The 16,371-nt window shown below is 49.3% G+C and overlaps 1 protein-coding gene across 1 annotated transcript in view; it reads left to right on the forward strand.

The window, feature by feature from the left end:
• The window catches only part of RFX7 (regulatory factor X7), a 176,761-nt gene that overhangs the window by 74,238 nt on the left and 86,152 nt on the right, over window positions 1-16,371 (forward strand). The window contains exon 2 of the mRNA XM_075345747.1: window positions 4,635-4,668. Within this exon, the coding sequence (XP_075201862.1) occupies window positions 4,635-4,668 (34 nt within the window). The remainder of the gene's footprint in view (window positions 1-4,634; window positions 4,669-16,371) is intronic.

The following is a 16,371-nucleotide window of genomic DNA, read 5'->3' on the forward strand; positions in this document are numbered from 1 at the left end:
GCCCTACACAAACACTTGGTAACTACACACAACAACATCTATTTATATATATATATATATATATATATATAACAAAAATCATACATGAACTACACAATACGTAAATTCTAGAATACCCGATGCGTAGAATCGGGCCACCTTCTAGTCTATATATATAATTGCCTTATTCTGTCTGTCTGTCTGTCTATCTATCTGTCTGTCTGTCTGTCATGCTCCAAAATTGTGTCCTTACGGTGACACAAAGCTGATTGGCCGCTGGGCTCGCCATGGCCCCGCCCCCCCACACGGATTGGCCGCTCACCCAGGCTGCGCCCCCACACGGATTGGCCAGCCGCTCGCCCAGGCTCCGCCCCCCCCACAGATTGGCCTCTCGCCCCGGCACCCTGCAGGCATTGGCAATTCAGCCACGCCACGCCCCGCCCCCCTCACGCAATGCACGTTAGCTCTGGCCCCACCCCCTCCCTCCCCCCGCGCATTTCTCTAACTGACACGGCTGTCACGGAGGTGAGTACGGTACTCCCTATCCCCCCCCAACCCCCCCCCCCCCCCGGCCCCCGCTCCCAAAGGGGTGGTGTGGATACTCGCATGGTTACAAGCGCTGTCACGGAGGTGAGTACTGTACTCCCTCCCCCTCCCCCGGCCCCCGCTCCCACGGCAGTGGTGGGAGTGGTGTGGATACGTTGGTAACCATGCTCGCATGGTTACAAGCCCATCAAGGTCCTGCTGCGCCGGAAGGTCCACACGCACACACACAAACATACACACACATCAGATCACACTCACACTCACTCTCATACACACCTCACACACACCTCACATCGCATCCACATACTCACGACATCCTGGGATATCGCTTGCTTCTCGGCGGCGAAAATGTGCTGTTGTGATCTTCCAGGACCTGACGGAGGATCACATGGCCAGAAGCATGTGATATCCCCGGATGTTGTGAGTATGAGCGCGTAAGTGCCATATCGTCAGTGTCTGTGTGTGTGAGTGGATGCGATCGGGTGTGTGTGAGTGGATGCGATCGGGTGTGTGTGAGTGGATGCGATCGGGTGTGTGTGAGTGGATGCGATCGGGTGTGTGTGAGTGGATGCGATCGGGTGTGTGTGTGAGTGGATGCGATCGGGTGTGTGTGTGAGTGGATGCGATCGGGTGTGTGTGTGAGTGGATGCGATCGGGTGTGTGTGTGAGTGGATGCGATCGGGTGTGTGTGTGAGTGGATGCGATCGGGTGTGTGTGTGAGTGGATGCGATCGGGTGTGTGTGTGAGTGGATGCGATCGGGTGTGTGTGTGAGTGGATGCGATCGGGTGTGTGTGTGAGTGCATGCGATCGGGTGTGTGAGTGTCGGCAGAGGAGCAGGGCGTGCTGGAGGAGGCTGGGAGCAGAGAGGCTGATCATGGGGAAGAGGGAAATGCTGATGCTGAAGGAGGCTGGGATGGGAAAGCTGGGAAGAAGGAGGCTGGGAGGAGAGAGGCTGATCCTAGGGAAGGCTGGGGACAGGAGGCTGATGCTGAGGAAGGCTGGAAGGAGAGAGGCTGATGCTGAGGGAGGCTGGGACGAGGGAGGCTGATGCTTAGGGAAGCTGATGCTGGAGGAGGCTGGAAGAACAGAGGCTGATGCTGGTGGAGGCTGATGCTTGGGGAGGCTGATGCTGGGGGAGACTGGGACAGGAAAGCTGATGCTGAGGGAGGCTGGGAGAGGGAGGCTGGGAGGAAGGAGGCTGGGAGGAGAGAGGCTGATCCTTGGGAAGGCTGGGAAAGGGAGGCTGATGCTGAGGGACGCTGGAAGGAGAGAGCCTGATGCTAGGGACAGAGACGCTGATGCTGGGAGGAGAGAAGCTGATGCTGCGGGCAGAGAGGCTGATGATGCGGGTACAGAGGCTGATGCTGGCGCAGCATGGCGGATGGAGCACGTTTGGTAATGCGCAGCATGGCGGATGGAGCACGTTTGGGAGTGCGCAGCATAGCGGATGCAGTACGTTTGGGAGTGCGCAGCATGGCGGATGGAGCACGTTTGGGAGTGCGCAGCATGGCGGATGGAGCACGTTTGGGAGTGCGCAGCATGGCGGATGCAGCACGATGGCGAGTGCGGAGTATGGCGGATGGAGCATGTTTGGGAGTGCGCAGCATGGCGGATGGACCACGTTTGGGAGTGCGCAGCATGGCGGATGGAGCACGTTTGAGAGTGCGCAGCATGGGAGATGGAGCACGATGGGGGGTGCGCAGCATAGGGGATGGAGCACAATAGGGAGTGCACTGCATGGGGGATGGAGCACGATGAGGAGTGCCCAGCATGGCGGATGAAGCACGTTTAGGAGTGCACAGCATGGCGGATGGAGCACGTTTGGGAGTGCGCGGCATGGCGGATGGAGCACGTTTGGGAGTGCGCAGCATAGATGATGGAGCACGATGGGGGGTGCGCAGCATAGGGGATAGAGCACGATGGGGAGTGCGCTGCATGGGGCATGGAGCACGATGGGGAGTGTGGAGTATGGCGGATGGAGCACGTTTGGGAGTGCGCAGCATGGTGGATGGAGCACATTTGGGAGTGCGCAGCATAGCGGATGGAGCACGTTTAGGAGTGCGCAGCATGGGAGATGGAGCACGATGGGGAGTGCGCAGCGTTGCGGATGGAGCACGATGAGGAGTGCGCAGCATGGGGAATGGAGCACGATGGGGAGTGCGCAGCATGGCGGATGGAGCACGTTTGGGAGTGCGCAGCATGGCGGATGGAGCACGTTTGGGAGTGCGCAGGATGGGAGATGTAGCACGATGGGGGGTGCGCAGCATAGGGGATGGAGCACGATGGAGAGTGCACACCTCCCCCCAACACACACACACACGCGCGCGCGCACACTGCACAACACACCACACACACACACTGGAAACCACAAACAACTGCCCTACACAGACACCCACACACAGACAACGCTGCACACACAAATATACGCACATACCGCACATATATATAACAAAAATCATACATGAACTACACAATACGTAAATTCTAGAATACCCGATGCGTAGAATCGGGCCACCTTCTAGTATATATATAATTGCCTTATTCTGTCTGTCTGTCTGTCTGTCTTGCTCCAAAATTGTGTCGTTACAGTGACATTGTGTCCTTACAGTGAACACCGTCGGATTGGCCGCCGGGCTCAGCCTGGCCCCGCCCCTCCACATGGATTGGCCGCTCGGCCTGGCCCCGCCCCCCGCATGGATTACCCATTTGGCCAGGCCCGCCCCCCGCACGTGATGCACGCTCGGCCACGCCCCCTCACACTATGCCCGCTCGGCCACGCCCCCCACACACGTTGGGCACCTGTACACCTCTCCCCCAGGACAACTCCTCCCATTATACTCCTCTTTCCCCAGGACTACTTCTCCCATTATACTCCTCCTATTATAATCCTCCTATTATACTCCTCTCTGAGGGGTTCGCAGCATGGGGGATGTAGCACGATGGGGAGTGCAGCATGGGGGATGGAGCACGATGGGGGTGGACCACGATGGGGGGGTGCCCAGAATGGGGGGATGAAACACGATGGGGGGTGCACAGCATGGGGGATGGAACACGATGGGGGGTGCAGCATGGGGGATGGAGCACGATGGGGGTGCCCAGAATGGGGGGATGAAACACGATGGGGGGTACGCAGCATGGGGGATGGAGCACGATGGGGGGTGCAGCATGGGGGATGGAGCACGATGGGGGGGTGCCCAGAATGGGGGGATGAAACACGATGGGGGGTGCGCAGCATGGGGGATGGTGCATGATGGGGGGTGCGCAGCATGGGGGATGGAGCACGATGGGGGGTGCACAGCATGGGGGATGGAGCACGATGGGGGGTGCGCAGCATGGGGGATGGAGCACGATGGGGGGTGCAGCATGGGGGATGGAGCACGATGGGGGGTGCGCAGCATGGGGGATGGAGCACGATTTGGGATGTGCAGCATGGGGGAAGGAGCACGATGGGGGGTGCAGCATGGGGGAAGGAGCACGATGGGGGGTGCACACCTCCCCCCAAAACACACACCGCCACACACGAACCGCACAACACACCACACACACACACTGGGAACCACAAACACCTCCCTACACAGACACCCACACACACACACACAGACAATGCTGCACACACACAACACACAAACACCGCGGCACACACAAATATATGCACATACCGCGCAACACACACATTGCACAAAACATACCTCCCCCTAAAGCACACACACACACCACACACCCACATAAACCGCGCAACACACATAGCACCACACACACACAACGCTACAGACACAACGCAACACAAACAACACCGCTCTCTCCCCCCCCCACCCAGACAACACCCAGAACATTTACAGCGCCCTACACAAGCAGTGGCAACTACACACAATAACATCTATATATATAACAAAAATCATACATTAACTACACAATACGTAAATTCTAGAATACCCGATGCGTAGAATCGGGCCACCTTCTTGTCATCTATATAATTGTCTACTTATTTTCTCATTTTGTTTTCTAATGTGCGGTGTTGTTTCTCATTTTTCCGAGATCTTCTACCATTTCATGTGATGATTGGAGTCATTATTATGAGGGTAACTCTGATTTTCTTTCTTTTCTGCAGTAAATCCATACAGTCGAAAGTGGATTGCATTTTGGTGAGTAATATGATCTACTTCCTTAGTAATCCATCTAGTTTATTTTTATTCATATTCAATCAGTGCTAATAATTTTGTTTTGCTCTCTACGCTGTGAAAGTCACATTTGTTCTTTAGGCGATGTTCACATCTGTGTTTGCAATTCTGCTAGTCCATAAACTGAATTCATACCAGGACGGATTTGTCACATGAGAGACTCTGAACGTCGCCCAACAAACCCTATAACTATAATGGGGCTGCCAGGTTTCTTGCAACGGTGTTTGTTTCTCATTTTACCTGAAAAAATGAAAGACTCTGCAAAGATGTCCACTCATTTCTCGACAGCTTCATGATAAGTAAGGCTGCTTTCACACTACGTTTTTTTAACGTGCGTCATGAACGTTTTTTTGCTGTAAAAGCGGATCCTGCTTTTACAGCAAAAAAACACATGCAAACGCATGTCATTTTGCAGGATCCTGTCACTTTAAGTTTATGGCCGGGCATTGGAGTCATGTGATCGGGAGTCAGTGGAACTGAACATGATAGACTGTGAGCCGGCTTGTGACAGCTGTGGAGGCTCATAACCAAGGTAAACATCGGGTAACTTGCTTGGATACCTGATATTTACCTTGGTTACGAGCATCCGCAGCTGCTAGGAGCCTGGCTGCCTGCTCCCTGCACACGTAACCAACGTAAACATCGGGTAACTAAGAGAAGCGCTTTGCTTGGTTACCCGATATTTACCTTGTATACAAGTGTCCGCAGCTCTCAGGCGGGGGAGAGAGACAGGGAGGGGGAGACAGGGAGGGGGAGACAGGGAGGGGGAGACAGGGAGGGGGAGACAGGGAGGGAGGGAGAGAGAGGACTGATCACACCAGGCTGGTTCTGGGCATGCTCAGTAGAGCAAGCAGGATCCTGTCTATCAGCATGCCAGCGTTCACATACGTTTGCGTGCAGTATAGTCAGGATCCAGCAATTTGCAGTATTTGGATGCAGCTCAAAAACGCTACAAGTAGCGTTTTTGAAAAATGTTAAAAAAAAAACTGCAAGTCGCTGGATCCTCACTATAACGCAGGTGAACGCATGTTGACGCAAGTCCATTGCAAATGCATTGAAATGAAAACGCATTTGCACTGGATCCGTTTTTGCGTTAAATGTTCAGGACGCATGTTAAAAAAACGTAGTGTGAAAGCAGCCTTAGGAGTTGTTTCTCACAATACTTTTCATGAATTGGCTGGGAGAACTTTACAGATTTTTTAAGCTTCAGTTCTTTAACCAAAGAAGTTGACTAAAAAATGACAAAAATTTGAGAAACCCACAAAAATTAAAGGGGTGGTCTGAAGTCCAAAGTAATTTCCCCCCCTAAATCCCTATTATAGTGCCATAATCTAAACTATTTTCTAATATACTTGGATTAAATATTCCTTACCATTCCCTAACTACGCTATAAGGGTATGTGCCCATGATCAGGACCCGCTGTGTCCTGATCTGCGGGGCTGCGAGTCTCCTCCACAGGAGACCGCTGCTGCCCGTGCCAATGGTCCAGGCTCTGAGTGCTGTGGTCTCTCTCACCTATTCTCCCTGCGGAGGACGCTTGCGACTCCGCAGCAAACAATTGACATGCTGCGGTTCGGAAATCCACACCGCAGGTCAGTTTTTGCACAGCCGGCATAGGATTTCTAGAAATCTCATCCAGTGTGCATGTACTGTACATCGCAGCGATTTGGACGCAGCTGAAGTATGCTGCATCCTTAAACTGCTTTTCTAATTTTATTTTCACTCCTTTTTGGATGACATTTTGTTTAAGAATTACAGTGCATGCTGGAATACTCAAATGAAGCGTCCTCATGGGGCAGAGGCTGCAGCCACTGCCGCAACCTTTGTTCCCTCCTTGATGCAAAACCTCATCAGTGACTCTCATTTGGCGCTGATTTAGTCCTGCTCTGTGTTGCTGACTCAGATTAACAGTAATGAGCCGGCTAAGAGCGTGTTGTCAGATTACGAGGCATGCAGAGACCAGTGATGTGAGTTGCCAGTGGCATCACTAGTAAATGCGCTCTTTTGCTGGCTCAATACTGCTGATCTGAGCTAGTAACAGAGCATGCCGTCATTGTGCACAGCACATATCACGCTGGGACTAAACCAATCCCTGAAACGAGTGTGTCACGTACACACTTCCGAGCACATGACGCGGATTGTGCCTACAGGGCGGCACGGTGGCTCAGTGGTTAGCACTGCAGCCTTGCAGCGCTGGGGTCCTGGGTTCAATTCCCACCAAGGACAACATCTGCAAGGAGTTTGTATGTTCTCCCCGTGTTTGCGTGGGTTTCTTCCGGGTACTCCGGTTTCCTCCCACACTCCCACAAAAAAAAACATACTAATAGGGAACCTAGATTGTGAGCCCCAATGGGGACAGTGTTGCTGATGTATGTAAAGCGCTGTGGAATTAATAGCGCTATATAAATGAATATATATATATTATATACACATTATTATATACACACAACGGTTCATTTATCCCTTCTGACTCAATCCCGCACTCAATCTCTGTTCTAGGCTATAAAGTGAGCAGAAATATCACCCGATACTGTCTACACTCCCCGGATACACTCAAAGATGCAGAGTGATGAGTCCCCGAAATATATGCTAATGTCAGACAATCAAAACAGTCACCGACGCTCTGAAAGCAGATGGATTCTTTAGATCATAAAAGGATCAAACTTATTAAAGATGAAAGCTTCAATATAAAAAGGATAGTGCTTACAATAAAAGATAAAAATAAAGCGATATACAAATATACACAACAGCTATAAAAATAAATAAAAAGGTAGAAATAACAGAAAATACCTAAACAATCCATCTACAGTTATCTTCTGTTTCCCTGAGGGAAGGAGAAATTAACTATGGATCACAATCAGCAGAGGCCGACCCCAACATGTGAACACCTTCCTATTGTGCCATCCATCACTTTATACACCTTGTCATGGGCTTATGTTTCCAGGACAGCCTAGACCAGGGGTCTCAAACTCAGCTGGGTGTATGGGCCGCACAGAGGAAAAAAAAAAATTTTGGGGGCCGCATTCTTTGCATGACAAAGTGACATTTTTATTGGTACCATATTATTTTTTTTTTTTTTTTTTTTTTACACTCCTTTGGATCACTGATTTTGAACATTTTTCACTTGTTTATTATAACAAATGTGCACATTCTTTGTTTAAATATAACAAAAATTTTGATGGTAAAAAAAAGTCATGCCTTATGTTTTGTGTTTGTTTTTTTTTGTTTTGTTTTTTTACATTTTATTCCTTTCTTGTAACTAATAGTATTACAATTATCACTATATAGAAATTTTGGCCAACATCTTTTAGTAATGTTCCCCATCTTGTTGTAATGTGCCCATCCTTGTCCACTTGTAGTATTGGGCCCCATCCTAGTCCCCATCCTACAGTAATGTGGTCATCCTCGTCCCCATCCTATAGTAATGTTCCCCATCCTTGTCCCCATCTTATCGTAATGTGCCCATCTTGTAGTAATGTGTCCAGCCTTGTCCCCATCTTATAGTAATGTTCCCCATTTTTGTCCCCTTGTAGAAATCTCCCTATCCTGTCGTGTTGTCCCATTTTATAGTAATGTGCCCATCCTATAGTAATATTCCCACCTTGTCCCCGTCCTATAGTAATGTGCCAACCTTGTCCCCATCCTATAGTAATGTCCCCAGCCTTGTCGCCATCTTATCATAATGTGCCCATCCTGTAGTAATGTGTCCATCCTTGTCCCCATCCTATAGTAATGTCCCCAGCCTTATCCCTATCCTATAGTAATGTTTCCCATCCTTGTCCCCTTGTAGTAATGTCCCTATCCTGTAGTACTGTGCCCATCCTAGTCCCCATCCTATAGTAATGTGCCCACCTTGTCCCCATCCTATAGTAATGACCTTAGCCTTGTCCCCATGCTATAGTAATGTTGCCATCCAATAGTATTATGCCCATCGTTGTAATGTCCCCATCCTTTAGTAATGTCCCCAGCCTTGTCCCCATCCTATAGTCCTATAGTCATGTGCCCACCTTGGCCCTATCCTATAGTAATGTGCCCACCTTGTCCCCATCGTATAGTCATGTGCCCACCTTGTCCCCATCTTAGTCATGTGCCCACCTTGTCCCCATCTTAGTCATGTGCCCACCTTGTCCCCATCTTAGTCATGTGCCCACCTTGTCCCCATCCTATAGTCATGTGCCCACATTGTCCCTATTCTATAGTCATGTGCCCACCTTGTCCCCATCCTATAGTCATGTGCCCACCTTGTCCCTATTCTATAGTAATGTGATCACCTTGTCCCTATTCTATAGTAATGTCCCCATCCTGTAGTAACGGGTGGGGGGGGGGGGGGCAGTGGCGGCGGCGGCTAAAAGGGGGCAGTGGCGCTAGAACTTACCGATCGCTCTGCTCAGCTTCCACAGACGCCGGAGTGAAGCTGAGAGGAATGGTCTCCGGCCCCAGTTCCACAGTGATTGGAGAGATCGGTCACAAGGCCGGTCTCTCCAATCAGAGCTGGGGGCGGGTGAAACAGGTCACCCAGCTCCAGCCAATGATCAGTGCAATAGCTGCACTGATCATGGCTGGATTTCAATGTTTGAGCCATTTTCAATGGTTGAAACATTACAGTGGCTGTGATTAGCTGAGCGGCGTTCTTCAGCCAATCACAGCCTCCGTTGGCCGGGGAGGAGACATCACCCCTACTGAGGTCCCTTCCTTCCCCGAATCTAAGGTGTTTGCAAAGCGATCACAGCCACCAGGGCTGCGATTTCGCCATGACGTACTAGGTACGTCTTGGGTCCTTAAGTACCAGGGAGCCATGACGTACCCAGTACGTCATAGGTCGCTAAGGGGTTAATGTGCTGTCCTTCACATACACACATAAAAAACACCATTCTTCTCACCTGTCCTGCATTCCCTAGGCTGCCTCATCTCTGCTTTTTGCTGTCTACAGGCCGCAGCCCCTGGCAGCGATTTCTGTCAGATGATTGTTTTGCCGACGCTGCGCGCTCAGAGCCCTTGACTCTGAGAGTGCAGCGCCGGCAAAACAGTCATCTTAACAAAGTGCAGACTGTGGCTGCGGCCCCTGCACCTGCTGTGATAGTTAACAGGGAAACGGGCCTGGGGACGGCACGAAGCAGCCTGAGGGTCCGCGTGTTTGAGACCTCTGGCCTAGACTATAATATTACAATTGCTGGTCTGTGACTGGACCATTGGCTAGTTTGGGGGCAAGCACCTTGCATTTTAAATAGTTTGTGTTTCCAACCACCCCTCTCCATATATTAATCAGGAAATATCCAGCCAGGCTACAATGACATCTGCCCACACTAAGTTGAGGTGTCACGATTGACACCTCTGAGTATTCTTCCAGGAGACCCCTTTGGTTCTGATTCCTGCACGAAGCGTGAACAGAGGTTATGCACTATGTGTAGAGACAGTCATGTGGATGCAGGTTTTCTATTCTTACTTGACTGATGTTATATATTTTCCTGATGGCGCTTTGTTTCAGGGTGGGGGCAGAGGCTGTGGCAGTGACTGAAGCCTCTTCCCCCTGATGACGCTTCGCTCTGGGATTCTTAAACGAAACTTTATCCAAAAGCAGGTGAAAAAAAATATGTAGAAAAGTAGTTAGTGAAGGATATGGAATTTCTAATTCAAGTATATTAGACAATAGGTAAGATTTTGGAAATAGAGCTTTATGAGAAAAATTACTTTGGACTTTAACCGCCCCTTTAAGGCATGTCCCTAAAGTGGAAGTCTCAAAATGACCATTTAGACAAAAGCTATACCACATAACTGATTGCTTCATGTCCCATCTCCAAATCCCCATTCTTTCATTCAGATAAATGACTGTCTGTATAATACATGGCAGGCTGGAAATCACAGAGGGAGAATAAGTTCTTGTTGGCATTTCTCTGAAATCCTTAGTGTTCATAGTAGTGGCCAGAAAAAAAAAAATATACATAGTTTGAACAATCCTTATTCCTGATATCTATATGAATATTTCTTAGGTTAAACGGGCTGTCTCACTAAAGCGCACCAATCACCAGGATTTTCCTATATAACATAAAGCCAGTGCTATACTGGCACTATCAGGCTGATTCTCTACATACCTTTAGTTGTCAGCTAAGATGTATAGGTTTTGAAACACAAGCAAGTAAAGTGAGCACCTTATTGAATGACAGCAGCTGCCAATCAGCTGATAGCTAGCTTGGATTTTGATAGTGATTCCCGCCCTCCTGCCTGTTGTTTCTCCCCTGTTATTTATGCTAATTCTATTATAGAATCGTTTTACTAAGTCACTAGAAGGACCTGTGCTGATATCATACTCATGGGGCCAGAAGGGGTGGAGACTCAGCCAACATAGCTGATACCAGGAAGCAACCTTATTTTTCTGGTGGCTGAGTCCCCGCCCCTTCTGGTCACATGAATATGACATCAGCACAGGTCCTTCTTTTGACTTAGTGAAACAATTCTACAGCTATAATAGAATTGGCATAAATAACAAGGGAGGAACAACAGGCAGGGGGTGGGAATCACTATCAAAATCCAACCCAGCTATCAGCTGATCGGCAGCTGCTGTCATTCAAGAAGCTGCTTATTTTACAAACTTTTACTTATGTTTCAAAACCTATACGTCCTAGCTAATAACTAAAGGTATGTATAGAATCAGCATGATAGTGCCAGTATAGCACTGGCTTTAGGTTATATAGGAAAATCTTGGTGATTGGTACGCTTTAAGGATAGAGCCTCTAAAAGTGACACTGCGGTGATCATTGGTCTCTTGCGCTCCACTCTCAACACCACCATCACACTTTCAAGGCAAAATGACTGTTTATGTGATAAGAGGATATGTCTAGTCCACCTGATAGGGAGGCACTCTTAGGGTACCTTCACACTTTAGCGATGCAGCAGCGATCCGACCAGCGATCTGACCTGGCCAGGATCGCTGCTGCATCGCTACATGGTCGCTGGTGAGCTGTCAAACAGGCAGATCTCACCAGCGACCAGTGACCAGCCCCCAGCCAGCAGCGACGTGCAAGCGACGCTGCGCTTGCACGGAGCCGGCGTTTGGAAGCTGCGGACACTGGTAACTAAGGTAAACATCGGGTATGGTTACCCGATGTTTACCTTAGTTACCAGCGCACACTGCTTAGCTTAGCGTGTGCAGGGAGCAGGAGCCGGCACTGGCAGCTTGAGAGCTGCGCAGGCTGGTAACGAAGGTAAATATCGGGTAACCACCTTGGTTACCCGATGTTTACCTTGCTTACAGCTTACCGCAGGCTGTCAGACGCCGGCTCCTGCTCCCTTCACATTCAGGATTGTTGCTCTCTCGCTGTCACACACAGCGATGTGTGCTTATCAGCGGGAGAGCAACAATAAAAAAACAAACCAGCACTGTGTGTAACGAGCAGCGATCTCACAGCAGGGGCCAGATCGCTGCATAGTGTCACACACAGCGAGATCGCTAATGAGGTCACAAAAAACGTGACTCAGCAGTGATCTCAGTAGCGATCTTGCTGTGTGTGAAGTACCCCTTACCAAAGACTTCTTTCTAGCTTCCAGAAGGAATCACAAGCAATGTACCAACTTTTATAATGTCCTATTAACCTTATAGGGCAGGGGTGGGGAACCTTTTTACTGCCGGGGGCCATTTGGAATTTCCTACTAACCTTTGGGGGCCGCACAACATTATCAACTTGAAAAATAACCCAGCTATATTTGGTCAAACGATTAATTAACTCACCCCTACTGTGGAGGCAGGAACTGCTTCTGTTTGGTGTGACTGTGATGTTCGGTGATATTGATCATCTTGTTTCTCACAGCTGCTTTTCCAGGTTTGTCTCGGTCTGGAGATGCTGGGGGCATATAGATCACAGGAGGGGCTGGGGCATATAGATCACAGGAGGGGCTGGGGCATATACATCACAGGAGGGGCTGGGGCATATACATCACAGGAGGGGCTGGGGCATATACATCACATGAGGGGCTGGGGTGCATAAATTACAGGAGACACTGGGAGTACACATCACAGGAGGGGCTGGGGCATATACATCAGTAGGGGGGCATGGACAGCCTTGGCTGTGGCACAGACAGCACTAGGTGGCTGCACGGACTGCACTAGGTGGCTGCACGGACTGCACTAGGTGGCTGCACGGACTGCACTAGGTGGCTGCACGGACTGCACTAGGTGGCTGCACGGACTGCACTAGGTGGCTGCACGGACTGCACTAGGTGGCTGCACGGACTGCACTAGGTGGCTGCACGGACTGCACTAGGTGGCTGCACGGACTGCACTAGGTGGCTGCACGGACTGCACTAGGTGGCTGCACGGACTGCACTAGGTGGCTGCACGGACTGCACTAGGTGGCTGCACGGACTGCACTAGGTGGCAGCACGGACTGCACTAGGTGGCAGCACGGACTGCACTAGGTGGCAGCACGGACTGCACTAGGTGGCAGCACGGACTGCACTAGGTGGCATCACTAGGGAGACACAGAGAAGTCTGGGGGAGCATAGACTTCAACAGGAGGGCACAGACTGGGGGGCATAGAAATCAGTGGGAGGGTACAGACAGCAGTAGCAAGTTCAGAGCACTGGGGGGTACATAGTGCTGAGGGGTGGCACACAGCACTGGGGAGCACGGACAGCATAAGGGTGCACAGACAGCACTGACCGTGGCATGGACAGCACTGGTGGCAGCATGGACAGCATTAGGTGGTGCGGACAGCACTGGGGGGGCATAGACATCACCCAAGGGGTACAGACAGCACTAGGGGAGCACACACAGTACTAGGGCGTACACACTGTACTAGGGGTGTACTCAACATTAGGGGGTACACACTGCATTAGGGGGTACACACTGCATTAGGGGGTACACACTGCATTAGGGGGTACACACTGCATTAGGGGGTACACACTGCATTAGGGGGTACACACTGCATTAGGGGGTACACACTGCATTAGGGGGTACACACAGCATTAGGGGATACACACAGCATTAGGGGGTACACACAGCACTGGGGGTACATACAGCACTGGGGGGTACACAGCACTGGGGGGGTACACACAGCATTAGGGGATACACAGCATTAGGGGGTACACAGCACTGGGAGGTACACACAGCACGAGGGGGTACACAGCACTGGGGGTACACACAGCATTAGGGGTACACAGCATTGAGGGGTACACACAGCACGAGGGAGTACACAGCACTTAGCAGGGGGGGGCGGCGATGGGTTGCGTACTCACAGTGAGGGGGAGGAGGAGTCACACACACAGCAGGTTCGGGAGGCTGGTAAGTCTGCTGCAGCTCTTCTGTGACATATCGCAGCGTGCTGCTTACCCCGCCCACCGGAGCACACTAGCACAGGCCGGGGTTAAGCCTAGAATGTATGGGCTGCAGTCAGGTCCTGGAAGTCAGGATCTGGATAGAGCCCGTACATTCTAGCATCTACCCTCAAGGCATCAGGCAGTGAGATTTAAAGGGCCGGCAGCCGGGAAAAGCGCGGCTGCTGCCAGAGCACAGCGGTCCCTGGGAATGTGCCTGGGGGCCGCATAAAAAGTCGTCGTGGGCCGTATACGGCCCGCGGGCCGGAGGTTCCCCACCCCTGTTATAGGGCATACCCTCTTAATGGGCAACAGGGGAACATAAGAAGCTGCCTAAATATGCACCTATTCCTATCCTCCTTTACTCTTAATAGCAGCCTTCGAGTAAATATCTGGAACATTGTGAAAATGTCACCCAGCACTTTACAATCTTTGTAGCTAAATGTCAGACCTAAGCAGAATCTGAGACACACAACACTTCCTAAAACTAAAAGTCCAGGATGTGCAGTTCATACATGTCTATGTCTACAGGAACCTTTTCTCACATATTTGGTGCTCAGTAGATCAAAAATTCCTTATATTCTCGCTGCAGTTAGTGGCATTCGTATGTTATTTTCTGTGAAAGGGTTAACCTGTTAGGGACTCTGTCACCAGGTTTTTAACAAACTAATCGGAGAGCAGCATAATGGAAGGGCAGAAATCCTGATTCAAGCGGTGTGTCGCTTACTGGGCTGCTTAGTGTAGTTTTGATAAAATCACTGTTTACTGAGCAGTAGATTATTATTATTATTATTATTATTATTATTATTATTATTATTATTATTAGAGGACTACTTGGCATGCTGCCAGATAGTCCAGCATATTCATGAGCTCTGTATAGCTGCTAGATATACTGTACAGCAGAGAAAACATTGATTTTATCAAAATGACAGCAAACAGCTCAGTAGGTGACACATTGCTGGAATAAGGGTCTGTGTCTCTACATGATGAGGCTCTCAGATGCAGATGAGGTAGCAAAGACCTAGTGACCCTTTATGTGAGGAGCCGTATTACTAAAAATGCCTGAATACATTCTCTCTCTTTCTCTCATTATTCTGGCATTTGGCAAATATAAATAATTTTGGTTCCTAATTGACTTAAAATGGGAAAGGTTTATTCTGATTTCATGTCCGATAGTGAGAAAAACATGGAGATGTTTCGTTATAGAAAGTGTATGTAAATTTCTAGTTTCAACTGTATGTGTGTGCATATTTACTTACACACACACACACACACACACACACTCTTGAACCAGACAGTTACATAAACTATCTGAAAGACACATCCGCATGTTTTCTTCACTATCTGACATAAAATCAGTATACCGTGTGTGTGTGTGTGTGTATATGTATGTATGTATATATATATATATATATATATATATATATATATATGTATGTATATATATATATATTATATATATTTGTATGTATAAAAAAAATACAGGATACAGTTAGGTCCAGAAATATTTGGACAGTGACACAATTTTCGCGAGTTGGGCTCTGCATGCCACCACATTGGATTTGAAATGAAACCTCTACAACAGAATTCAAGTGCAGATTGTAATGTTTAATTTGAAGGTTTGAACAAAAATATCTGATAGAAGTTGTAGGAATTGTACACATTTCTTTACAAACACTCCACATTTTAGGAGGTCAAAAGTAATTGGACAAATAAACCAAACCCAAACAAAGTATTTTTATTTTCAATATTTTGTTGCGAATCCTTTGGAGGCAATCACTGCCTTAAGTCTGGAACCCATAGACATCACCAAACGCTGGGTTTCCTCCTTCCTAATGCTTTGCCAGGCCTTTGCAGCCGCAGCCTTCGGGTCTTGCTTGTTTGTGGGTCTTTCCGCCTTAAGTCTGGATTTGAGCAAGTGAAATGCATGCTCAATTGGGTTAAGATCTGGTGATTGACTTGGCCATTGCAGAATGTTCCACTTTTTTGCACTCATGAACTCCTGGGTAGCTTTGGCTGTATGCTTGGGGTCATTGTCCATCTGTACTATGAAGCGCCGACCGATCAACTTTGCGGCATTTGGCTGAATCTGGGCTGAAAGTATATCCCGGTACACTTCAGAATTCATCCGGCTACTCTTGTCTGCTGTTATGTCATCAATAAACACAAGTGACCCAGTGCCATTGAAAGCCATGCATCACGTTGCCTCCACCATGTTTTACAGAGGATGTGATGTGCCTTGGATCATGTGCCGTTCCCTTTCTTCTCCAAACTTTTTTCTTCCCATCATTCTGGTACAGGTTGATCTTTGTCTCATCTGTCCATAAAATACTTTTCCAGAACTGAGCTGGCTTCATGAGG

Source organism: Anomaloglossus baeobatrachus, chromosome 4, assembly GCF_048569485.1.
Source record: "Anomaloglossus baeobatrachus isolate aAnoBae1 chromosome 4, aAnoBae1.hap1, whole genome shotgun sequence".
Lineage (NCBI taxonomy): Eukaryota > Metazoa > Chordata > Amphibia > Anura > Aromobatidae > Anomaloglossus > Anomaloglossus baeobatrachus.